General features: G+C 27.1%; 1 protein-coding gene and 1 long non-coding RNA gene across 2 annotated transcripts; both read right to left on the reverse strand.

The window, feature by feature from the left end:
- Positions 1 to 1,582: 1,582 nt before the first annotated feature.
- LOC6048163 (28S ribosomal protein S5, mitochondrial) lies at positions 1,583 to 3,131 on the reverse strand. Its single transcript, XM_001865086.2, is given in 3 exon segments — positions 1,583 to 2,179; positions 2,182 to 2,793; positions 2,850 to 3,131. Coding segments are annotated over 3 exon segments (1,332 nt in total). The 5' UTR covers positions 3,034 to 3,131; the 3' UTR covers positions 1,583 to 1,643.
- Positions 3,132 to 13,417: 10,286 nt separating this feature from the next.
- LOC119765610 lies at positions 13,418 to 17,792 on the reverse strand. Its single transcript, XR_005276844.1, has 3 exons — positions 17,615 to 17,792; positions 17,195 to 17,286; positions 13,418 to 13,547 (listed from the first exon to the last, which is right to left on the reverse strand). It is a non-coding gene; the product is annotated as an uncharacterized LOC119765610 (long non-coding RNA).
- Positions 17,793 to 27,315: the final 9,523 nt, after the last annotated feature.

A 27,315-nucleotide genomic window follows, 5' to 3' on the forward strand; every position in this document is an offset into this window, starting at 1 on the left:
CCTAGCTGCAAATAGCCAACCTCCCGACCGCCCTCTGACCACTATCTCGTTAGTTGAATCGTTTCCGGAAGATACCCGGAGTCGATCACCGATTTTCTAATTTTAAATTCCTGCCAGATGACGCCATTCCGGTTATGTCTGTGACAAAACTACTTGGACTTTTTGCACCGCCTAAACTCGTGCCAAAAACTTCCCGAAAACATCACGAATCTCCCTGACGCAAACACGCAAAACTTGGCAAGATGGACCAACTATGGTCTTAGCCGTCAGTGCTCTGACATAGCAAAGGAAAAAAAAAAAAAAAAGCACGCAAAACAAAACTCCACAACACGGGGTAAACACAAACAAAAACACACGACCTCTCACGCACACGCACACAAACGTCCACCCGCACTGCCTGTCTCACTCACACCAACACCCAACTATCAAAAGCAGCTGCGCGCACCACATCAAAACAAACCCTCTTCGCCTTCATCGACACTTCCCTTCCCTGTCAAAGCTCGACGAAACTTCCCCCGCGAAACGTCAAACGACGACAGCGCCACTCGGCGGTCGGTGCCCAAAAGCAACAACCTCCTCTGCGTGTGATGATGGCAGCCCGTCTTCTTCGCAGTTGATTTCCGCGAGCACGAAACAAACCTCGACTTTTCCGCCCAAAATCGCGCAACTTTTCACGAACCTTCAACGCACGCCAAATCTCACCCGCTAGCTGCACGCTTTGTGACGCAGTTTGGCCGGATCGGGGCCCGTTTGGCTCGCGATTTTGACACTTTTCTGCGCGGAGCCTTGACCAGAACCAGACGGAAAGTTTTGCTTTGTTCGGGTTTCACCAGCAAGGTGTGCGAGCGAGGAGAGAGGTTGGAAGTGCTTGCTCGCTCGCTCGCTCGCTGCAGGCTGGTGCGGTGATGTTTTTGTTTACAAGCGAAACTCGACGAAAAGCAGTCGGAAATCAACAAATTCGGAGGGACTGTGGAGTAAATGTGGTAAAGTCAGGAAGATACAAACAACGTATGACTATGATCGCAGGAATGAAGAACTGAATGAACAAAACATGCAAACTTTGTGTTATTCGCAGAACGTCTAGTCGGATTACCAATTTGGAAACTGTGGGTCGTCTTCACAACACCATTCTACGTCAAGCTGGTGCAACAGAATGAGAAATTTTTCATCCAATGGAACCTTGTGACTGTAATACGCCGGAAGTTTTTGACATATGTCGAAGAAAAATTGGTAGCAGGCAAGCTTCTTGGTAGGAAAAATATTTCAGGCTACAGTGTTTAGAACAACGAAGTCAACGAAAGTCAAGCTAGTGATCATGCTCGTGGACTGAACGCTTCTCTGGACAGCAGATCTTTTCAAAGGTTCAGCGAAACGCAACATGTTCAAGGCTCATTGACTCGAACGACCTATCTTCTGCTAACAGCAGATGTTTATCAACTTTTTCAACGTTGTGGATAATAGACGATAAAGCCGTATAATTTGTAGCTTTCATCTTTGAAGTTCGAAGTCCGTATTAGAAATGATGAAGCGTAAGGAGACCATTTCGGCTTTGCGGGTTCAATTCTCTAAATTAAAACGATAGTTTTACATTTCCATATTTATTACATTTAAACGCAGAATGTCTACAGCACACTTCCCCAACTCTACTCCTCCTTCGGCGCCGGTCCCATCTTGCACTCCGGGTGCTTCTCGGTCAGAAAGCTGCGCACCTCGCCCGTTTCCGACAGCAACCGCAGCCGCACCTTGTCCTGGTTCCGCAGGTACTCGCGCTTCTTGAGGTAGATCTCCCACGACCGGAACTTGGTGTAGAACGGGGGGAACTTTTTCCGCTTCAGCTGAATCTTGCCGTCCATGCAGAACTGGGTGTAGTCGAGGATTTCGTTGCTCTCCAGTTCGGCCTCGGTTCGGCACACCGTTGGACTGGCGACGATCTTCGGGAAATTGCCGTTTTCCGGTCGAATTTCCACGACGTGCAGGCCTTTGGCTTCGGCGATCTGCTGGTGCGTTTGCTGCTGCAGGAGGCCGATGAAGAACGCTTTGACGACGTGCTGGACGTTGGTTGAGCCTTCGCACTTGGCGCGGAGGTCCTTGATTCCGAGGACTTCGCACACGGAGCGGATAGCCCGGTGGCACTTGAGTCCGTAACCTTCCGGTTTGCGCTCGACGAACATTTTGACGCGCCAAAGGCGCAGTAAAAGTCGTGAAAGACGGTGTGGTTGTTGCACAGCTCAAAGTACATCAGCTTCTGGCCGGAACGGTTCTTGGCCTGTCGCAGCGCCGTCTTGATGTCGACGGCTTTGCCAAATCCAAAACCAGCCAGTCCGTTCCCATTCCCAGTGACGACCATGGCCGACACGCGTCGCTTCCGACCAAGATTTCCCTTCATGTTGACCACGGTCTTCAGCTCCAAACACTTCGTGTCGAACCCCTCAAAGTGATCGTCCTCGATCGGATCCGGCGCTCCAATGCTCCGCCCGGGCATCTTGGAACCCGACCACCCCCTCTCCAGCGGACTCAACTTCAACCGCTTAAAGTTGACCATCTCATCGCGGATCTTCTTCAGCTTCGCCTCTCGCTCCTTGTCCTCCGGCAGTTGCTGCTGCTGGACGAGCTCCCGGCCGCGGATGATCGGCGCCGACAGACCCGGCCAAACGATATTCGCCTTTCCGAACCCAATAACCTGACCCTTGTTCAAATCCTTCGGCGTAATCCGCCCGGAACCCTTTCCGCGACCGCGCTTCTTGCCGGCATTACTGACCGAGATGACGCCCTTCCAGATCTGCTCCGCCGGCACTACAAAAATCATAAAATTACTAACAAAAATCTACTCAAAATTGGCAACAACTCACACTTGTTAAAGAAGCTGGTCCCGCGGAAGTTATGTAACGTCGGAACGGACACCGGCAGTAGGGTTTGCTTCTTGGTGCTCGTAAAACTGTTATTAACCGCCGCGGTGGATGCCCCTCGCGCAATGTTCAGAGCGGAGAAGCTGCGCAGCAGCGTTTCGCTGCTGCCAACGGCCAGCCGCAGCATTTTTGCACTATTTTAACGCAATTTTCCGGAGGAAATTGTGATATTCGTTGCCAAACACGCGATTATTTTGGAGCACTCGGTTTGTTGTGACGTTTCGCACCTGCGGGCGACGGTCAGCTGAAGAGGCTGACAGATGGGAGTTATGGTGAAAAAAGGGGAAAATTTACCGTAGGGAAGTCGTGAAGATTTTTGGTTTGAAATTGCAGATGGCGTTGTGGAACTGGTGCTAATCTCGACTACAATCGAAAGCAATCTAGGGTTTGAGAGTCAAAATTGGTAAAACATTGCATACATTTTGGCGCAGCTTTTGTTCAGATGCTGCGTATTTTTTGGCAACAATTGTGAATTGTGTTACGGTCCAAACATTTTTTTTTATTTGTACAGAGAAACAGAGAAACCTTTTTTTCAAGCTTAAAAAAGCGTTTTGTAGATCCGAACAACACCTACAAAACGCTTTTAAAATATTGCAAAAAGGTTGCGTCGTTCCAGAGAAATCGACAAATTAGAAAAACGTAACGCACCGCGTAAAAAGAGGTTTCTCTGTATTAAAATTTTGTTTCAAGGAGGGGGAGGAGGCCTAAAAATCCAAAGTGTTGCGTTGCGTAATAAAAGAACGCAACCCTTAACGCAACATTTTTTATTCTTAACTCAGCTGCGATTGATTATTGGACCAATAAAACCAAATAAATATTTAAAATTTTCGTCCTTTCAGCCAAAACGTGTCGTTTTTGTCGCAGGAGAATGTGTCTTGAGCATTTTGAAATTAGGGGAAAGGGGGTAATATGCACCCCCTAAGGGAAAACTGTGATTTCTCAACCATTACAGCATAACTGTGGAAGAATTTTGTTCGATGTTCGAAACTAGAGATGAGCAAAAAAGAGCGATCCGCACAAAGAGCCGGTTCATTTAAAAGAGCGAACGAACCATGGCTCACAAAAATAGAACCGCGGTTCTTTTTTAAACACCGGGCTTGTGAAAGAACCGATCCAAGATAGATTATTTTTAAACTTGTTGTATATATAATTGATTGAAATTCTAAAAAATTGTAGCGTAAAATTTGTTTTTGAGGATTGAAAATACAATTTCAAATATTTTAATGCTAACAAAAAAATCCCAATATTGTCCCTTGATGTAATTTTTCGAGTACTTTAGGATAAAAACGGCAGGTTAAAGAAGGACTATTTCCCAAAATTTTCAGAGCTGAATCGTCATATTTCATTGGGGTGTCTAATAAACACTGTCTATAACAACTTTCTCATCAATAAGACTCTCAATAGCATTGAAGACAATATTTGAAAACAATTTAATAATTTTCAAGCTCATATTTTCAGTTTTTTTTTAAATCCAAAAGTAAATGATTTTATAAACAAAATGAAAAAAACTTTTCATAGTACTGATTGTACATTACCCGAACACAAATTTGAGCATTTAAATTGCTAACTTTGTAAATTATTACCAAAAATCTACTAAATAGCTTAGAGATTTTTGAAATAAATCAAATCCTCTTGCCTGAACAAATTTCAGCGTTTATAGACTAAATTGATAAAATCAGAATGTAGGAAAGAGTAAACAGAATATTTTCTCTAAATAAAATATCAGCATTAAAGAAATACCAGCACTTAGAGAAATCATAAATGTGCTGTTTGTCAGCATTCTACAGTTAATCAGTCATAAAATAGCTAAGATGATAACAAATCAGCTCAAAAACAACTGCTGTAGTATTAGCTGATATGCAGCAGCAAGTGCAGCAGTTTCAATGCTGCTCCTAGCAACACTGCTGCATTTTTCCCCATTTTACTGGCAACACTGTTGAGGAGTGAAGGAGAGAGAATGAAATAAACGAAAATAAAAATATCTCTTGCTAGCTCATTCCTTCAACCAGTACGACCAAAACAAACCAGCGGAGGAAACGGCTGTCAGTCGATGGCTGAGATTCAACCTAGGTTATTTATGCTTCTGATGATTTTATTCTTTGAGAAGAATATTAATGACTGGTTGAACAACTTCTTCGTTCAAAACCTGTATTTTGTTGGTGTTTGCGAGCTTTTCTTTGTGGAAAACTAAATAATCTCTTCTAAAGGCTAGATTTTTGCAGGTTGGATTTTCTCGGCCCCTATGGTGTCAGATGGCTTTGAAGTTTTTTTCTCTTACGATTCCCGGTGGTAATGGAGGAATCTGCCGTCTTCGATGCCCACCTCAGTAAATTCCCAATTTGAGTCCCGCAAACAAGCCAGCAAAGTACTAGCAATTGTTGGTGTCAAACGAGCTATGCTAAACCAACTCCAAATTGGCCGTGCGGGATCAAGCTCGAAAACTTACACTCATCAGCGTCATCATCTAACTCCTGGCATCGAATCTTCGACATCTCAATTTTAAACAAAAAAAACGGCCCCTCCCCAGTGGTTCATGTTCATCGGTAATGCAGTTGTGTACAAAACGAAAATAGATCGGAAGAGGGGGAGATGAAAGAGAGGGAAAGAGCAACATTTTTGCTTCTCCCAATTGTTTGACGTTTTGTGCAGGGTTGGATCAACAACAGTAGAGGCCAGCTGGAAATCAGAAATATAATGTCCAAAAACGGTTGCATATCAGCTGTAAAAGCGCATTTAGTGCAGATGTCAAAACAACTCAGCTGTAACCCACAGGCTGTGTAAAGCGCTTGTAGTGCTGCAATCTGACTTGTTTTAGACTTAACTTTTAGTATTGTTTGGTTACTTGGGTATGTACCCTCCCTGCAAACACGGAAAAAAAATCAATTCTCGAAATCGTGAATTAAATTCACGATAGCGAGAACCACGAAGGAATATATGCACGTATATAGTGCAAATGCACCATACTCATGAATAAATTCCTTCGTGGTTTTCACATTCGTGAACTTAATTCACGATTACGAGAATTGCTTTTTTTCTGTGAAGGCTTACAAATTGATCTCAGTTAAAAGGATCTCCACATCTCCTGGGACAGAACTGCTAAATTCTAATAAAAACGCAAATTAAAATTTCAAATATCACCATTAGTTCAATTTTGGCAGAGTTAACGCAATTTTAAAATATCCTAGAATAAAGTTTGGATGCCATGATGCCATTCAATTGTTCGAACTTTTAGGTTCAAGTAGAAATGTTGACGTAGAGACCGCTAAAAATTATGGTATATTTGGAAAAAAATAACTAAAAACGAGAAGATGCGTTTTTAGTTATTTTTTTCCAAATATATATAGAATTCCAATGTGAAATAGCTTCAAAAATCACAATATTCTTACAAAATATCATTTTCATTCATATTTTGAAAAAGAGCGAAAGAGCCGTTCAAAAGAGCGGTTCTTTTTAATGAGCGAACGAAAATGAGCGGCTCTTAAAAAAGAGCGGTTTTGCCCACCTCTATTCTAAACCAACTATTATTCTTTGTCATCCATGTGAAAAAAAAGTCTTAAAAAACCTCAAAATTGTTCGAAAATATAAAATTTTTAAAAACATTTCTGATTCATTTCAAACAACCTTGCACCGCAACATTGAGGCAAAATGCACTACAACAACGGGGTAAAATGCACCACAACATAGGGCAAAATGCACCGGGTAAAAGCAGTTTTCACTAGTCACCACTAGATGACACCGCTGTTTTTACAACGGAGCTTCACAGCGATGCATTTTGCCCGACTATGCTTTTGTAGATAATTTAATTAAAAATGCATTATTAGATGTTTTGGACTCATCTATCTACAGAATAATGAAGATTATGGCAAAATTATCTACCTAAAAACTTACAATATCAATAAATGCTTTTATATAGTCCAAAATCATAATGTAAGTTCAATGAAAATTAGATGAAAACACAAAATCAAATAACTTAAGCTGATTTTATACTACAAAGCTCAATTTTTTCCAGCATGGTTTAGCAATAATAACCCGCATAGTCAACAACCATACAGTCACCATTTGTCGAATGATTTTTCCTAAATGATCTTGATAATACACCAAATAGGGTGCAACCGTACATTTTCCATTCCCCAAACAATCTTACAATTTATTAAATAGGTCGTTAGGTTATGTTACAATACATTTTTACAAGGGATTTTTTCGTGGATCATAGTCATACCGTACCCCAAACTGTTCAATTTTATTTTATGTGAACCGTACCACAAATTAATAAAATATGATTTTAAATGGTAAACTGCTTTACCGACACTTACCGACACCATTTGAAAAGGGAGGAGCCAAAAAATAAACTCTACAAATGTTCTGGGAACTATGGATTTAACGGGAATGGTAAATATATGATTATTAATGGTTAGCGGTTTTTTTGTAATGTCCGGGATTTGTTACCGCTTAATGGTTTGATATATCGTACATATATAGTTGGGTTACAATTTAATGAATAGTAGAGACCATTTGATAAATAGTTGAGTAACTATTTGTCATAAAGTAGTTATATAGTTCATGACTATGCGGGTTGATGATGATGTCTCCTGTTGATTCTTCCGTTGTGCTGCCGCCTTATCTAATTGAGCTATCTCAGTTACATTACGTTTGGCGGTTTAAAATGCATTTTATTATGAAATGTGGCCTCAAAATTTATCATAAATATATCGTAACATGTATGGTAGAACCATACAAATAAATTATAGACCAATCACATGGCGAACAGTTATCGTTCTGATAATGGTCAATCAATTGTTTAAATTATTTGGACTTATAAAAATTATCACGAAAATAAATTAGCTTTACATACAAACTATATGGCAAACAGGTATATCGTTCCATGAATTGTTGAACAATGGTTTGAATTGTTGAGACTTAGGAAAATTTTCGCTGAATTCAGGTATATCGTTCCATGAATTGTTGAACAATGGTTTGAATTGTTGAGACTTAGGAAAATTTTCGCTGAATTCAGGTATATCGTTCCATGAATTGTTGAACAATGGTTTGAATTGTTAGGACTTAGGAAAATTTTCGCCATAATTCAGGTATATCGTTCCATGAATTGTTAAAGTATTATTTGAATCATTCGGACTTAAGATTTTTTTTTGCTGTAGTTCATTTGGCTCAATCATACAATACCTGTTTCAAATAATCCTAAGCGTTAGGCGAACAGTTATATCGTTCCATGAATTGTTGTACAATTGTTTGGATTATTGGGACTTAAGAGTTTTTCGCTGAACTTCAAGTTGGAAATACTACGTCGGCTATGGTACCCTTATGTTTTAACAATAGCTGTTCCGAAAAATCCTTACCATATGGTGAAAAGTTATATTTCTCCATGAATTGTTCAACAATTGTTTGAATCATTGGGACTTAAGAAAATTTTCGCTAAAATTCATTTTTGGCTCAATCATACAAAAACGGTTTGAAATAATACCAAACATATGAGGAATAATTGTATCGTACCGTTAATTGTTGTGCAATTGTTTCAATTATTAGGACTTAGGAAATTTAGGAAATTTTCCGCTTAGGTTTCTTTGACTAAATCATACCGAGTATCATAACTTTTATCATACCGGCTACAGTACAATTATGTTCTAACAATAGCTGTTTCGAACCATCTTAATCGTATGACGAATAGATACCGTTCATTAAATTGTAGGAAAAAAAATCAACCATTCGAATATGTCGAGATAAGTGCAACAATTCGGGAAATAGTACCATTTTAATTTTGTTATATGGTTGTGACATTATATCAACAATATCACAAATGGTAACCATACCAGAAATAATTTTCTTATGATTTCGACAGTTTCACCTTTGGTATTTGATTATGCGGGAAGCTTTCAATGTCTATGATTTTTTCCCGAACAATTCTTCCAAATACCAAGAAAAGCAGGGGGTGCATTTTGCCCCGGGGTGTAAATTAGCCCTCACCCCTTAATTGTTCTTTGAACGATTTCAAATGTTTAATTTGGGCTTATTTTTTACGCTTCATTGTTTCTCAAGTTGCAAAAAACTCCGTAAAGACAGTGTAGTCATCGCTTTTTTCAAATTCAATAATAGCATTTTAAAAAATTTCGGAACTTAGAAAATATCATTATTAATTGCGGTTTTGTAATTTGAAATCATATCTGATTTTACTCGACAGCAAAAAATTTAAACGATACGAAGAGTATAAAAAAATGCTGATTCAAATTTCATTTTGATTTTTTGTCTCTCGACTCGTGGTCGTGGAGGTGTGGATTTTTGTGTACTTAATTCCAATTTCAAGCCTGATTTTCAAAATTTTAAAACAATATATTGTATACATTATTACAGTAACAGTATTGTGGATTTAGCTCTTAGCTGGAATTTTTGGCATCTTCTCACGGTCATTAGAAACGGTCGTGGATAGACCTAGGGGTTCCCAGTTGGAGTGAAAAAATTCAATTTGTAGAAAAATTATGGATTAAAATTTTGCTTTTTTATCACTTCTCCGACATCAGGAATAATTGTTTGAACATGCTCGCATTTTTTATTCGGTGGGAAAATATTATTTTTCTTGAAAAACTTTCATTTTTGATCACATGATCACCCCTAATTCTGGCTCGATGCTGCCATCATGCGACCGCGTGCTCCGTTTGTTTGTCTACAAAGCTGCAGCTGGATGGTGAGGCGAAGTGAGGGGGGAAGAGATTTTGACATTTTTATGCCCGCATCTGGCCCGCCGCCTATTTCGTCGGTCGTTGATTCGCCGGTCGTTTCCAGTGACCGAGTCCAGCTAGGAACTGATCGTACAATACCATAAAACGTTACTTAATCCACCTTCCTCACGTTAGTCACGTTAAAGGCGAAAAAAGGCGAAGAATTTTAGAATTTTAGAATTTTAGAATTTTAGAATTTTAGAATTTTAGAATTTTAGAATTTTAGAATTTTAGAATTTTAGAATTTTAGAATTTTAGAATTTTAGAATTTTAGAATTTTAGAATTTTAGAATTTTAGAATTTTAGAATTTTTGAATTTTTGAATTTTTAAATTTTAGAATTTTAGAATTTTAGAATTTTAGAATTTTAAATTTTAAATTTTAAATTTTAGAATTTTTAGAATTTTAAATTTTAATTTTAAATTTTAAATTTTAGAATTTTAGAATTTTAAATTTTAGAATTTTAGAATTTTAGAATTTTAGAATTTTAGAATTTTAGAATTTTAAATTTTAAATTTTAAATTTAGAATTTTAGAATTTTAGAATTTTAGAATTTTAAATTTTAGAATTTTAATTTTAGAATTTTAAATTTTATTTTAGAATTTTAGAATTTTTATTTTAGAATTTTAAATTTTAGAATTTTAAATTTTAGAATTTTAGAATTTTGAATTTTAGAATTTTAGAATTTTAGAATTTTTAGAATTTTAAATTTTAAATTTTGAATTTTAGAATTTTAGAATTTTGAATTTTAGAATTTTAAATTTAGAATTTTAGAATTTTAGAATTTTAAATTTTAAATTTTAAATTTTAAATTTTAGAATTTTAGAATTTTAGAATTTTTGAATTTTAGAATTTTAGAATTTTAGAATTTTAGAATTTAGAATTTGAGAATTTGAGAATTTGAGAATTTGAGAATTTGAGAATTTTGAGAATTTGAGAATTTGAGAATTTTAGAATTTTGAGAATTTTAGAATTTTAAATTTCAGAATTTTAGAATTTTAGAATTTTTAGAATTTTATTTTAGAATTTTAAATTTTAAATTTTAAATTTTAGAATTTTAGAATTTTAAATTTTAGAATTTTAGAATTTTAGAATTTTAATTTTAGAATTTAGAAATTTTAGAATTTTAAATTTTAAATTTTAGAATTTTAAATTTTAAATTTTAGAATTTTAATTTTAATTTTAGAATTTTAGAATTTTAAATTTTAGAATTTTAGAATTTTAGAATTTTAGAATTTTAGAATTTTAAATTTTAGAATTTTTTTAAATTTTAGAATTTTAAATTTTAGAATTTTAGAATTTTAGAATTTTAGAATTTTAAATTTTAGAATTTTAGAATTTTAGAATTTTAAATTTTAAATTTTAGAATTTTAGAATTTTAAATTTTAAATTTTAAATTTTAGAATTTTAGAATTTTAGAATTTTAGAATTTTAAATTTTAGAATTTTAGAATTTTAAATTTTAATTTTTGAATTTTAGAATTTTAGAATTTTAATTTTAATTTTAGAATTTTAGAATTTTAGAATTTTAGAATTTTAAATTTTAAATTTTAAATTTTAGAATTTTAAATTTTAAATTTTAAATTTTAGAATTTTAATTTTAGAATTTTAGAATTTTAAATTTTAGAATTTTAGAATTTTAGAATTTTAAATTTTAAATTTTAGAATTTTAAATTTTAAATTTTAAATTTTAGAATTTTAAATTTTAAATTTTAGAATTTTAGAATTTTAGAATTTTAAATTTTAAATTTTAGAATTTTAAATTTTAGAATTTTAAATTTTAAATTTTAGAATTTTAGAAATTTTAAATTTTAGAATTTTAAATTTTAGAATTTTAGAATTTTAAATTTTAGAATTTTAGAATTTTAAATTTTAAATTTTAAATTTTAGAATTTTAAATTTTAAATTTTAGAATTTTAAATTTTTAGAATTTTAATTTTAAATTTTAGAATTTTAAATTTTAGAATTTTAGATTTTTAATTTTAGAAATTTTAAATTTTAGAATTTTAGAATTTTAAATTTTAAATTTTAATTTTTGAATTTTGAATTTTAGAATTTTAGAATTTTAGAATTTTAAATTTTAGAATTTTAGAATTTTATTTTAGAATTTTAAATTTTAGAATTTTAAATTTTAGAATTTGAGAATTTGAGAATTTGAGAATTTGAGAATTTGAGAATTTGAGAATTTGAGAATTTTAAATTTTAAATTTCAAATTTCAGAATTTTAGAATTTTAAATTTTAGAATTTTAAATTTTAAATTTTAAATTTTAGAATTTTAGAATTTTAGAATTTTAGAATTTTAGAATTTTAGAATTTTAGAATTTTAGAATTTTAGAATTTTAGAATTTTAGAATTTTAGAAACAGCTAATTTAATAGCATTTGTACCGAAACACATATGAAAATATTCCCTATGTCTAATTTAGTGTGTTTTACAGGGCCTATTCCACTGAGGATTGTGCTTCATAAATACGCGAGAGTTCATTTAAGTAGTTCTGGCACCGGCTACAAACATTTCGAACAACGTCAGAAAGTTCGGATTGAAGCAGAATAAAAGAACGACGCGGAAAAAAGTACTATTTTTTTAAATCTGCGAAAAACTATAAAAATACAATAAAACTTACCATATTGACCATTAATTTTAATGTATAAATATATGTTTTACAGTACAATTTAGTGGAGAGAAAACAATAAATACAATGCAAATACAATGAATCATACTGTAGTTATTATTTATTTCAATGTACGAATATAGTTTAAACCGTACTATTTAGTATGGAAAAATCCATGAAGAACTGTGAATTTACTGTGCAAACCATTGTAATGGTTACTGTTTTATTATAAATGTATGATGTTTTCTATGGTCAGGGTAATTTTTGGACGGAAAAGGCATCAATGAAAATACGATAGAATGTAGTTTTTTTTTTTTGTATGGGGAAAAGTCGAAATTTTTATGGTGACTGTGCCTAACAATACCCCTTTTTTATAGTAAATTCCCGAAATAGGATATATTCTATGGTGAAAAAACATAAAGGCTACAGTAGAATCATGGTTAAAATAACCATAGAATTTATCGTGTGATAACCATAAAATCTACTGTTGGTTTATAGTAAATCTTTATGCGGGTACCGTTCATTAAATTGTAGGAAAAAAAATCAACCATTCGAATATGTCGAGATAAGTGCAACAATTCGGGAAATAGTACCATTTCCCGCATAAAGATTTACTATAAACCAACAGTAGATTTTATGGTTATCACACGATAAATTCTATGGTTATTTTAACCATGATTCTACTGTAGCCTTTATGTTTTTTCACCATAGAATATATCCTATTTCGGGAATTTACTATAAAAAAGGGGTATTGTTAGGCACAGTCACCATAAAAATTTCGACTTTTCCCCATACAAAAAAACCAAAACTATACATTCTATCGTATTTTCATTGATGCCTTTTCCGTCCAAAAATTACCCTGACCATAGAAAACATCATACATTTATAATAAAAACAGTAACCATTACAATGGTTTGCACAGTAAATTCACAGTTCTTCATGGATTTTTCCATACTAAATAGTACGGTTTAAACTATATTCGTACATTGAAATAAATAATAACTACAGTATGATTCATTGTATTTGCATTGTATTTATTGTTTTCTCCACTAAATTGTACTGTAAAACATATATTTATACATTAAAATTAATGGTCAATATGGTAAGTTTTATTGTATTTTTATAGTTTTTTTCGCAGATTTAAAAAAATAGTACTTTTTTCCGCGTCGTTTTCTTTAATATTCTGCTTCAATCCGAACTTTCTGACGTTGTTCGAAATGTTTGTAGCCGGTGCCAGAACTACTGCTTCGTACTTGGGATGAACTCGCGTATTTATGAAGCACAATCCTCAGTGGAATAGGCCCCTGTAAAAGAGAAACACACTAAATTAGACATAGGAATATTTTCATATGTTTGTTTCGGTACAAATGCTATTAAATTAGCTGTTTAAAATTTAAAATTCTAAAATTTAAAATTTAAAATTTAAAATTTAAAATTCTAAAATTTAAAATTTAAAATTTAAAATTTAAAATTCTAAAATTCTAAAATTTAAAATTTAAAATTTAAAATTTAAAATTTAAAATTTAAAATTTAAAATTTAAAATTTAAAATTTGAAATTCTAAATTCTAAAATTTAAAATTCTCAATTCTCAAATTCTCAAATTCTCAAATTTAAAATTTAAAATTTTAAAATTTAAAATTTAAAATTCTAAAATTTAAAATTCTAAAATTCTAAAATTTAAAATTCTAAAATTCTAAAATTTAAAATTCTAAAATTTAAAATTCTAAAATTTAAAATTTAAAATTTAAAATTTAAAATTTAAAATTTTAAAATTTAAAATTCTAAAATTTAAAATTTAAAATTTAAAATTTAAAATTCTAAAATTTAAAATTTAAAATTTAAAATTTAAAATTCTAAAATTTAAAATTTAAAATTTAAAATTCTAAAATTTAAAATTTAAAATTTAAAATTTAAAATTCTAAAATTCTAAAATTTAAAATTTAAAATTCTAAAATTTAAAATTTAAAATTTAAAATTTAAAATTTAAAATTTAAAATTCTAAAATTCTAAAATTTAAAATTTAAAATTCTAAAATTTAAAATTTAAAATTCTAAAATTTAAAATTTAAAATTTAAAATTTAAAATTTAAAATTCTAAAATTTAAAATTTAAAATTCTAAAATTTAAAATTCTAAAATTCTAAAATTCTAAAATTTAAAATTCTAAAATTTAAAATTCTAAAATTCTAAAATTTAAAATTCTAAAATTCTAAAATTTAAAATTTAAAATTTAAAATTTAAAATTTAAAATTTTAAAATTTAAAATTTAAAATTTAAAATTTAAAATTTTAAAATTCTAAAATTCTAAAATTCTAAAATTCTAAAATTTAAAATTCTAAAATTTAAAATTCTAAAATTTAAAATTCTAAAATTCTAAAATTTAAAATTCTAAAATTTAAAATTTAAAATTTAAAATTCTAAAATTTAAAATTTAAAATTCTAAAATTCTAAAATTTAAAATTTAAAATTTAAAATTTAAAATTTAAAATTTAAAATTTAAAATTCTAAAATTCTAAAATTTAAAATTCTAAAATTTAAAATTCTAAAATTTAAAATTTAAAATTTAAAATTCTAAAATTCTAAAATTCTAAAATTTAAAATTCTAAAATTTAAAATTTAAAATTTCAAATTCAAAATTCTCAAATTCTCAAATTCTCAAATTCTCAAATTCTCAAATTCTCAAATTCAAAATTCTAAAATTCTAAAATTCTAAAATTCTAAAATTTAAAATTCTAAAATTTAAAATTTAAAATTTAAAATTTAAAATTCTAAAATTTAAAATTCTAAAATTTAAAATTCTAAAATTCTAAAATTTAAAATTCTAAAATTCTAAAATTCTAAAATTCTAAAATTTAAAATTCTAAAATTCTAAAATTCTAAAATTCTAAAATTTAAAATTCTAAAATTCTAAAATTTAAAATTCTAAAATTTAAAATTCTAAAATTTAAAATTCTAAAATTTAAAATTTAAAATTCTAAAATTCTAAAATTTAAAATTCTAAATTCTAAAATTCTAAAATTCTAAAATTCTAAAATTCTAAAATTCTAAAATTTTAAAATTCTAAAATTTAAAATTTAAAATTCTAAAATTTAAAATTTAAAATTTAAAATTCTAAAATTTAAAATTCTAAAATTCTAAAATTTAAAATTTAAAATTTAAAATTCTAAAATTTAAAATTCTAAAATTCTAAAATTCTAAAATTCTAAAATTCTAAAATTTAAAATTCTAAAATTTAAAATTCTAAAATTTAAAATTTAAAATTTAAAATTCTAAAATTCTAAAATTCTAAAATTCTAAAATTCTAAAATTCTAAAATTCTAAAATTTAAAATTCTAAAATTCTAAAATTCTAAAATTCTAAAATTTAAAATTCTAAAATTCTAAAATTCTATAATTCTAAAATTCTAAAATTTAAAATTTAAAATTCTAAAATTCTAAAATTCTAAAATTTAAAATTCTAAAATTCTAAAATTCTAAAATTTAAAATTCTAAAATTCTAAAATTTTAAAATTACAAAATTACAAAATTCTTTATATCTCAATTTTCTTATTTCCGAATTTCCGAACTTCCTAATATCCTAATTGCCTAATTTCCTAATTTCCTAATTTCCTAATTTCCTAATTTCCTAATTTCCTAGTTTCCTAATTTCCTAATTTCGTTAATTCCTAATTTCCTAATTTCCTAATTTCCTAATTTCCTAGTTTCCTAATTTCCTAATTTCCTAATTTCCTAATTTCCTAATTTCCTAATTTCCTAATTTCCTAATTTCCTAATTTCCTAATTGCCTGATTTCCGAATTTCTGAATTTCCTAGTATCCGAACTTACTAATTTGGAATTTCTTAATTGTTATTTTTTTTATGTTTTTAATTTTTTAATTTCCTAATTTCCTAATTTCCTGATTTGCTAATTTCCAAATTTCCTAATTTCCAAATTTCTTATTTCCCTAATTTTCTAATTTCCAAATTTCCTAATTTCCTAATTTGGTAATTTCCTAATTACCTAATTTTCTAATTGCCTAATTTCCTAATTTCCTAATTTCCTAATTACCTAATTGCCTAATTTCCTGATTTCCTAATTTCCTAATTTCCTAATTGCCTAATTTCCTAATTTCCTAATTTCCTAATTTCCTTATTTCCTAATTTCCTAATTTCCTTATTTCCTAATTTCCTAATTTCCTAATTTCCTAATTTCCTGATTTTCTAATTTCCTTATTTCCTAATTTCCTAATTTCCTAATTTCCTAATTTCCTAATTGCCTAATTTCCGAATTTCTGAATTTTCTAGTATCCGAATTTACTAATTTTGTAATTTCTTAATTGTTATTTTTTAATTTCTTAATTTCCTAATTTCCTGATTTCCTAATTTCCAAATTTCCAAATTTCTTATTTCCTAATTTCCTAATTGCCTAATTTCCTAATTTCCTAATTTCCTAATTTCCTAATTTCCTAATTGCCTAATTTCCTGATTTCCGAATTTCCTAATTTCCTAATTTCCAAATTTCCTTATTTCCGAATTTCCTAATTTCCGAATTGCCTTATTTCCGAATTGCCTAATTTCCGAATTTCCTAATTGCCTAATTTCCATATTTCCAAATTTTTTAATTTCCAAATTTTCTTATTCCCTAATTTCCTAATTTCCTAATATCCTAATTGCCTAATTTCCTTCCAAGATTCAGCATTTTGAGATTCGGTCTGATGAGCAGCTCTATATGTTTACATTAAAAACAAAATTATATAAACATTTGTAATTATCAGTGGCATTCAAATTTGCAAATTCTATTATTTTATTTATTCATCAAAACAAATTTAACACAGGCACCGTGTCAATAAACGTCAAACGCTACTTTCTGTTTCTGTTATTTTCAGTTGCGTACCACTCAACACAATTCTTTTCGTGACCTTTTCCTTGACCGTTGTTTGAACGTTCACCGTTGAGCATTAACACACAACTTACCTAACGATTTTCGCCTCCAGACGAAACGACCATCCTGAACAAATCCGGCCGGAAGTGTCCGCAGCAGGCGCCGGGCCTGGTAGAAGAAGTCCCTGTAAAAGAGGAACACACACAGTTTGTTCAGACCACTGTTCTCGCAAACTTGACCTTGACCATTCTCTTTTGAACATAACCAAACTTGTCCGCACCCTCAGCAAACGTCAAATCAAAACAAATTGCTACCGGATCTTTCTCCGGATCTCTCCGTAAAGATCCGGCAACAATTTTGTATGGCTTGAAGTTTGCGGAGGGTACCAAAAAAAGGTAAACAAATCACTTTGTGCATCAGCCAATAGCTTGGGAAATTTGCCTGAAAATGCCTGCTGCTGTTGCGGGTGCGATTCCGCCCTCTCCAAGTTCAACAAAACTCCAAATACTCACCCAAATATGCGAAAATTCCGCCATCCCAGAGCCGTTCCGATTCGGTCACCCGGTGTATTTGTTCCGAACGCCGGATGTTGTTCCTTCACGAGCACACGCGATTCGACTTGAGAATTTTTGATTTCAACTGCGCCACACAAACAGGATCAAACACGCGCGCGGGTGAAAAAAAAATGACAGCCTTGATGACAGCTCGATCAACTATGGTGTGTTCGTTAGGGGAGCGTCGCCCAGATTAGGTGTCATGGTGCGTTCGTTAGGGAGCGTCGTGTTCGTTTTGTGATCCTTAATATTTTTGCCGTTTCTATTATTGAATAAAAATGTTTAAATGTTTAAATGTTTAAATGTTTAAATGTTTAAATGTTTAAATGTTTAAATGTTTAAATGTTTAAATGTTTAAATGTTTAAATGTTTAAATGTTTAAATGTTTAAATGTTTAAATGTTTAAATGTTTAAATGTTTAAATGTTTAAATGTTTAAATGTTTAAAAGTTTAAATGTTTAAATGTTTAAATGTTTAAATGTTTAAATGTTTAAATGTTTAAATGTTTAAATGTTTAAATGTTTAAATGTTTAAATGTTTAAATGTTTAAATGTTTAAATGTTTAAATGTTTAAATGTTTAAATGTTTAAATGTTTAAATGTTTAAATGTTTAAATGTTTAAATGTTTAAATGTTTAAATGTTTAAATGTTTAAATGTTTAAATGTTTAAATGTTTAAATGTTTAAATGTTTAAATGTTTAAATGTTTAAATGTTTAAATGTTTAAATGTTTAAATGTTTAAATGTTTAAATGTTTAAATGTTTAAATGTTTAAATGTTTAAATGTTTAAATGTTTAAATGTTTAAATGTTTAAATGTTTAAATGTTTAAATGTTTAAATGTTTAAATGTTTAAATGTTTAAATGTTTAAATGTTTAAATGTTTAAATGTTTAAATGTTTAAATGTTTAAATGTTTAAATGTTTAAATGTTTAAATGTTTAAATGTTTAAATGTTTAAATGTTTAAATGTTTAAATGTTTAAATGTTTAAATGTTTAAATGTTTAAATGTTTAAATGTTTAAATGTTTAAATGTTTAAATGTTTAAATGTTTAAATGTTTAAATGTTTAAATGTTTAAATGTTTAAATGTTTAAATGTTTAAATGTTTAAATGTTTAAATGTTTAAATGTTTAAATGTTTAAATGTTTAAATGTTTAAATGTTTAAATGTTTAAATGTTTAAATGTTTAAATGTTTAAATGTTTAAATGTTTAAATGTTTAAATGTTTAAATGTTTAAATGTTTAAATGTTTAAATGTTTAAATGTTTAAATGTTTAAATGTTTAAATGTTTAAATGTTTAAATGTTTAAATGTTTAAATGTTTAAATGTTTAAATGTTTAAATGTTTAAATGTTTAAATGTTTAAATGTTTAAATGTTTAAATGTTTAAATGTTTAAATGTTTAAATGTTTAAATGTTTAAATGTTTAAATGTTTAAATGTTTAAATGTTTAAATGTTTAAATGTTTAAATGTTTAAATGTTTAAATGTTTAAATGTTTAAATGTTTAAATGTTTAAATGTTTAAATGTTTAAATGTTTAAATGTTTAAATGTTTAAATGTTTAAATGTTTAAATGTTTAAATGTTTAAATGTTTAAATGTTTAAATGTTTAAATGTTTAAATGTTTAAATGTTTAAATGTTTAAATGTTTAAATGTTTAAATGTTTAAATGTTTAAATGTTTAAATGTTTAAATGTTTAAATGTTTAAATGTTTAAATGTTTAAATGTTTAAATGTTTAAATGTTTAAATGTTTAAATGTTTAAATGTTTAAATGTTTAAATGTTTAAATGTTTAAATGTTTAAATGTTTAAATGTTTAAATGTTTAAATGTTTAAATGTTTAAATGTTTAAATGTTTAAATGTTTAAATGTTTAAATGTTTAAATGTTTAAATGTTTAAATGTTTAAATGTTTAAATGTTTAAATGTTTAAATGTTTAAATTTTTAAATGTTTAAATGTTTAAATGTTTAAATGTTTAAATGTTTAAATGTTTAAATGTTTAAATGTTTAAATGTTTAAATGTTTAAATGTTTAAATGTTTAAATGTTTAAATGTTTAAATGTTTAAATGTTTAAATGTTTAAATGTTTAAATGTTTAAATGTTTAAATGTTTAAATGTTTAAATGTTTAAATGTTTAAATGTTTAAATGTTTAAATGTTTAAATGTTTAAATGTTTAAATGTTTAAATGTTTAAATGTTTAAATGTTTAAATGTTTAAATGTTTAAATGTTTAAATGTTTAAATGTTTAAATGTTTAAATGTTTAAATGTTTAAATGTTTAAATGTTTAAATGTTTAAATGTTTAAATGTTTAAATGTTTAAATGTTTAAATGTTTAAATGTTTAAATGTTTAAATGTTTAAATGTTTAAATGTTTAAATGTTTAAATGTTTAAATATTTAAATGTTTAAATGTTTAAATGTTTAAATGTTTAAATGTTTAAATGTTTAAATGTTTAAATGTTTAAATGTTTAAATGTTTAAATGTTTAAACAGTTCAGTAAAATGGCCATTCGGGTAAATGACATTCGGGGATATGGAATTTGCGGGAGAATGATTTTCGGTACACTCAAACCCCGATGGTTTGACACTAACTGTTGTCAAACAAACGGGGTCACTTTTAGTTTGACACCTTTTACACGGATCTCACACACTACCAAACGCTCGTTTTGATAGTGTTCGTGAGCGCCGTGTAAAATTGACAGTTCGTCACTTTTAGTTTGACTTTGACCAACCAACGGGGTACAAACTAAAAGTGTCAAACGAAAAAGTGACCAACCACCGGGGTTGAGTGTAGTGGAATTTTCGGGGAAATGATTAATCGGGGATATGGGATTAGTGAAAGGGATTTGGGGATTTGGGATAAAGCCTTAATGTTTTAATATTTTAATATTTTAATATTTCAATATTTTAATATTTTAATATTTAATATTTTAATATTTTAATATTTTAATATTTTAATATTTTAATATTTTAATATTTTAATATTTTAATATTTTAATATTTTAATATTTTAATATTTTAATATTTTAATATTTTAATATTTTAATATTTTAATATTTTAATATTTTAATATTTTAATATTTTAATATTTTAATATTTTAATATTTTAATATTTTAATATTTTAATATTTTAATATTTTAATATTTTAATATTTTAATATTTTAATATTTTAATATTTTAATATTTTAATATTTTAATATTTTAATATTTTAATATTTTAATATTTTAATATTTTAATATTTTAATATTTTAATATTTTAATATTTTAATATTTTAATATTTTAATATTTTAATATTTTAATATTTTAATATTTTAATATTTTAATATTTAAATATTTAAATATTTTAATATTTTAATATTTTAATATTTTAATATTTTAATATTTTAATATTTTAATATTTTAATATTTTAATATTTTGATATTTTAATATTTTAAAATTTTAATATTTTAATATTTTAATATTTTAATATTTTAATATTTTAATATTTTAATATTTTAATATTTTAATATTTTAATATTTTAATATTTTAATATTTTAATATTTTAAAATTTTAATATTTTAATATTTTAATATTTTAATATTTTAATATTTTAATATTTTATTATTTTAATATTTTATTATTTTAATATTTTAATATTTTAATATTTTAATATTTTAAAATTTTAATATTTTAATATTTTAATATTTTAATATTTTAATATTTTAATATTTTAATATTTTAATATTTTAATATTTTAATATTTTAATATTTTAATATTTTAATATTTTAATATTTTAATATTTTAATATTTTAATATTTTAATATTTTAATATTTTAATATTTTAATATTTTAATATTTTAATATTTTAATATTTTAATATTTTAATATTTTAATATTTTAATATTTTAATATTTTAATATTTTAATATTTTAATATTTTAATATTTTAATATTTTAATATTTTAATATTTTAATATTTTAATATTTTAATATTTTAATATTTTAATATTTTAATATTTTAATATTTTAATATTTTAATTTTTAATATTTTAATATTTTAATATTTTAATATTTTAATATTTTAATATTTTAATATTTTAATATTTTAATATTTTAATATTTTAATATTTTAATATTTTAATATTTTAATATTTTAATATTTTAATATTTTAATATTTTAATATTTTAATATTTTAATATTTTAATATTTTAATATTTTAATATTTTAATATTTTAATATTTTAATATTTTAATATTTTAATATTTTAATATTTTAATATTTTAATATTTTAATATTTTAATATTTTAATATTTTAATATTTTAATATTTTAATATTTTAATATTTTAATATTTTAATATTTTAATATTTTAATATTTTAATATTTTAATATTTTAATATTTTAATATTTTAATATTTTAATATTTTAATATTTTAATATTTTAATATTTTAATATTTTAATATTTTAATATTTTAATATTTTAATATTTTAATATTTTAATATTTTAATATTTTAATATTTTAATATTTTAATATTTTAATATTTTAATATTTTAATATTTTAATATTTTAATATTTTAATATTTTAATATTTTAATATTTTAATATTTTAATATTTTAATATTTTAATATTTTAATATTTTAATATTTTAATATTTTAATATTTTAATATTTTAATATTTTAATATTTTAATATTTTAATATTTTAATATTTTAATATTTTAATATTTTAATATTTTAATATTTTAATATTTTAATATTTTAATATTTTAATATTTTAATATTTTAATATTTTAATATTTTAATATTTTAATATTTTAATATTTTAATATTTTAATATTTTAATATTTTAATATTTTAATATTTTAATATTTTAATATTTTAATATTTTAATATTTTAATATTTTAATATTTTAATATTTTAATATTTTAATATTTTAATATTTTAATATTTTAATATTTTAATATTTTAATATTTTAATATTTTAATATTTTAATATTTTAATATTTTAATATTTTAATATTTTAATATTTTAATATTTTAATATTTTAATATTTTAATATTTTAATATTTTAAAATTTTTAATATTTTAATATTTTAATATTTTAATATTTTAATATTTTAATATTTTAATATTTTAATATTTTAATATTTTAATATTTTAATATTTTAATATTTTAATATTTTAATATTTTAATATTTTAATATTTTAATATTTTAATATTTTAATATTTTAATATTTTAATATTTTAATATTTTAATATTTTGATATTTTAATATTTTAATATTTTAATATTTTAATATTTTAATATTTTAATATTTGAATATTTTAATATTTTAATATTTTAATATTTTAATATTTTAATATTTTAATATTTTAATATTTTAATATTTTAATATTTTAATATTTTAATATTTTAATATTTTAATATTTTAATATTTTAATATTTTAATATTTTAATATTTTAATATTTTAATATTTTAATATTTTAATATTTTAATATTTTAATATTTTAATATTTTAATATTTTAATATTTTAATATTTTAATATTTTAATATCTTAATATTTTAATATTTTAATATTTTAATATTTTAATATTTTAATATTTTAATATTTTAATATTTTAATATTTTAATATTTTAATATTTTAATATTTTAATATTTTAATATTTTAATATTTTAATATTTTAATATTTTAATATTTTAATATTTTAATATTTTAGTATTTTAATATTTTTATATTTTCAATACTTTTATTACATGATTCGCATTATTTAAAAAATCGTTCAAAAAAGTTCACACTATGCAACTATAACATTACAATGAAACTTACTGTAACAAAAATTGGAAAAAATGCGTTATGAGATTTCCAATAACAAAACCATAATATTTGCTGTATTCATGAAAGGTACAGTACTTTTATTGTTTCAATTTATAACATTTCCAATAACAAAACCATGAAATTTGCTGTAACCATGAAATCTACGATAACTTTATCGTCATTCCAATGAAGTTAAAAAAAATCAACCATAAACTTACCATAAATATTATAATATTTATTGTAACTTCATGGTTTTGACAATACAAATCATCATATAATTTTATTCGGGTTTAATTTTGTTATATGGTTGTGACATTATATCAACAATATCACAAATGGTAACCATACCAGAAATAATTTTCTTATGATTTCGACAGTTTCACCTTTGGTATTTGATTATGCGGGAAGCTTTCAATGTCTATGATTTTTTCCCGAACAATTCTTCCAAATACCAAGAAAAGCAGGGGGTGCATTTTGCCCCGGGGTGTAAATTAGCCCCTCACCCCTTAATTGTTCTTTGAACGATTTCAAATGTTTAATTTGGGCTTATTTTTTTACGCTTCATTGTTTCTCAAGTTGCAAAAAACTCCGTAAAGACAGTGTAGTCATCGCTTTTTTCAAATTCAATAATAGCATTTTAAAAAATTTCGGAACTTAGAAAATATCATTATTAATTGCGGTTTTGTAATTTGAAATCATATCTGATTTTACTCGACAGCAAAAAATTTAAACGATACGAAGAGTATAAAAAAATGCTGATTCAAATTTCATTTTGATTTTTGTCTCTCGACTCGTGGTCGTGGAGGTGTGGATTTTTGTGTACTTAATTCCAATTTCAAGCCTGATTTTCAAAATTTTAAAACAATATATTGTATACATTATTACAGTAACAGTATTGTGGATTTAGCTCTTAGCTGGAATTTTTGGCATCTTCTCACGGTCATTAGAAACGGTCGTGGATAGACCTAGGGGTTCCCAGTTGGAGTGAAAAAATTCAATTTGTAGAAAAATTATGGATTAAAATTTTGCTTTTTTATCACTTCTCCGACATCAGGAATAATTGTTTGAACATGCTCGCATTTTTTTATTCGGTGGGAAAAATATTATTTTTCTTGAAAAAACTTTCATTTTTGATCACATGATCACCCCTAATTCTGGCTCGATGCTGCCATCATGCGACCGCGTGCTCCGTTTGTTTGTCTACAAAGCTGCAGCTGGATGGTGAGGCGAAGTGAGGGGGGAAGAGATTTTGACATTTTTATGCCCGCATCTGGCCCGCCGCCTATTTCGTCGGTCGTTGATTCGCCGGTCGTTTCCAGTGACCGAGTCCAGCTAGGAACTGATCGTACAATACCATAAAACGTTACTTAATCCACCTTCCTCACGTTAGTCACGTTAAAGGCGAAAAAAGGCGAAGTCCGACTTCAAATATCTGCCTCGACTCCTGTGGACGGATTTTTAAAATTCAAGAAGCAAAAGATGCGACAGATCTCTAGGTTATTTTGCTTTTTGAAAAGTCAAAAAAAGAGGCACTTACCCTAAGTTATTCCCGAAATCAACCATGTTGGATGTTGGATCGAATGTTGAATCATAATCTGTTTAAAATTTTATCATAATGCAAGTTACAGTACAATTATAATATTCAATACGATTTTGGACCAATCTGGCCACTTTGAGACCGATTCCAGGTTCTCCGGTGTACCCCGGAATATCCTCAATTACAGAGCATTTTCAAGAATTTTATTGCCAAGGCAATATGGGTATCAAAATTCAGCATTTTCAAAATCAATCACATTGATGATCCACCGGAGAACCTGGAATCTAGAGATCTGTCCGCATCTTTTGCTTCTTGAATTTTGAAAATCCGTTCACAGGGAGCCGAGAAACAGCTTTTTTCACTTGCATGGGAGTTTAGGTGTTAAACTCCGTTAAACTTGAACACTAGCAATATTTTACGTTCTCTAATCAGCACCAAATTGAAGTTCTTTATGGAATCACTTACGGAGGACAAGTCTGAGACTCCGATCTCAGATTCCGCCGGCCCCGAATCGTCATCGTTATCTCACTCAGCATGACCGCTATGAATTCCGGAACCCCTTTGGCCACCACGTGTGTCTGTCACGGAAAGAGACCACAAAAGTGCATTCTTCAGCCGGTGACGAGAGGAGTGAGCAGGAGGGCCCGATTGCTGGTTGGTTGGTTGAATTGTCATCTACAACGCCGGGAAAGGACTTGGGTTGATGGGCTTGGTCAACAGTACTTATCTTGAGGAGGTTTGATTTTTTGCTGCTGCTGAAGCTGCTGGAAGTGCGAAACACTTCTTCCTGATCTCCCGCACCTGATGCGGCAATCTGAAGAGAGAGGATAGGTTCGGGTGGCCATATTCCGGGTGGCGGCGGGAACCTGCTTGACAACGAACGATAATGATGAAAATGAGAACGAGAGGATCCTTGGCTGGTTTTCCACTTGTGGCACACTCTCTCAAATCCCACAGTAAAGAGGCACCTACCCGACGACCTCTTCTCCTTTTTTTTCGGGATGACGATGGCCTCTACAGATGCTTATCGTCTGATGCTTGTTGTCCCATCGTGTTGTTGTGAACGACGAACTCCCCGGGACTATTGTTTGCTCTAGTTTTTATTGCGGTTATTATCGCATTCATGACCACGTGGCGCGAGCGTTGCTGTTTGGGTGCAAAAGGCTGTAATCGGTAATCCGCAGAAGATAATATCTTCAGTTTTTTTTGGGCGGTGCAATTAGGGTTTGAAGGTAGACAACTTATCACCAATAGCAAATCTGGTTTGATTTATTTGATTGCGATGTAAAGTTAAATCTGTTAGTTGTTGTCTTTGCTGAAAAAACTTCTAAAACATTTTTAAAACTACAAAGTAAAAAGATCATGGTGACATTAAATCTGGGAATGTGGACAGATTTTGCGTAAGTAAAAAAAAAACAGTATGGCCCCTAAAAATATGTAAATTAACATCTTTCAACTGTATCGATACATTTTTAAACTGCTTGAAAAGTTTGTATCTGTCATGTTTTGGCTAGATATTTTTACCTTTCAATTGTGCAATTATCAACAAAATCGGTTGATTTCGGCAATGATTAATTTTTCATATTTTAAGATTTGTCTTGAATTTTGTGGGGGCCATCAAAAACCAAAAAAGCCATATATAGCAATTCCAGCTCAAATCATGAATTTTCCTGGTACTTTTGTACCCGACCCTCTCCGATTTGAATGAAACTTTGGAAACATGTTAATAGACTTATATAAGCCATTTTTGTGTATATGGAGTCAATTGTACTCGGAAATGACATTTGAGAAGGGCGTAAGTGTTTTCAATATTTTTGTATTTTGTAATTTAAAAATTACTGTATCTCAAAGCCGTTGGCTCGTATCAAAAAGTGAGCAAAGATAAACTTGTAGGAAATTAGACGGGTTTTCCGAAAATAATACACTGAAAGAAAAATACAAGCAACTTCTATGAGATTTTCAAGTTTCTAAGTTTAAAAGTTTAATTTAAAATGGTACGTAAATATTCGATAAAAAATCTCGAAAATTTAAAAATACCAATTTTGGGAAATTGAGTTTATATTTAACTAATCTAATCAGAGCCTAGCGCAGCCAATCATTCGAAGGGATCCGGAGAGTGGTTGGATGACGCCTAGCACTCTTCTTGTCATTTATTAACATTTGTAGTGCGTCATTGAAACATCACAAGCGTTAAAGCTTTTACAGTTCTGTAGTAAACACTTTTATTTATTTTAGCCATCAGCCATCTTGACGATGAAAATTGAAAATGTCGTCAAACGACCATCCACTGCAAATTTACAAACCAGACT

The sequence above is a fragment of the Culex quinquefasciatus genome, chromosome 1 (assembly GCF_015732765.1).
Source record: "Culex quinquefasciatus strain JHB chromosome 1, VPISU_Cqui_1.0_pri_paternal, whole genome shotgun sequence".
Lineage (NCBI taxonomy): Eukaryota > Metazoa > Arthropoda > Insecta > Diptera > Culicidae > Culex > Culex quinquefasciatus.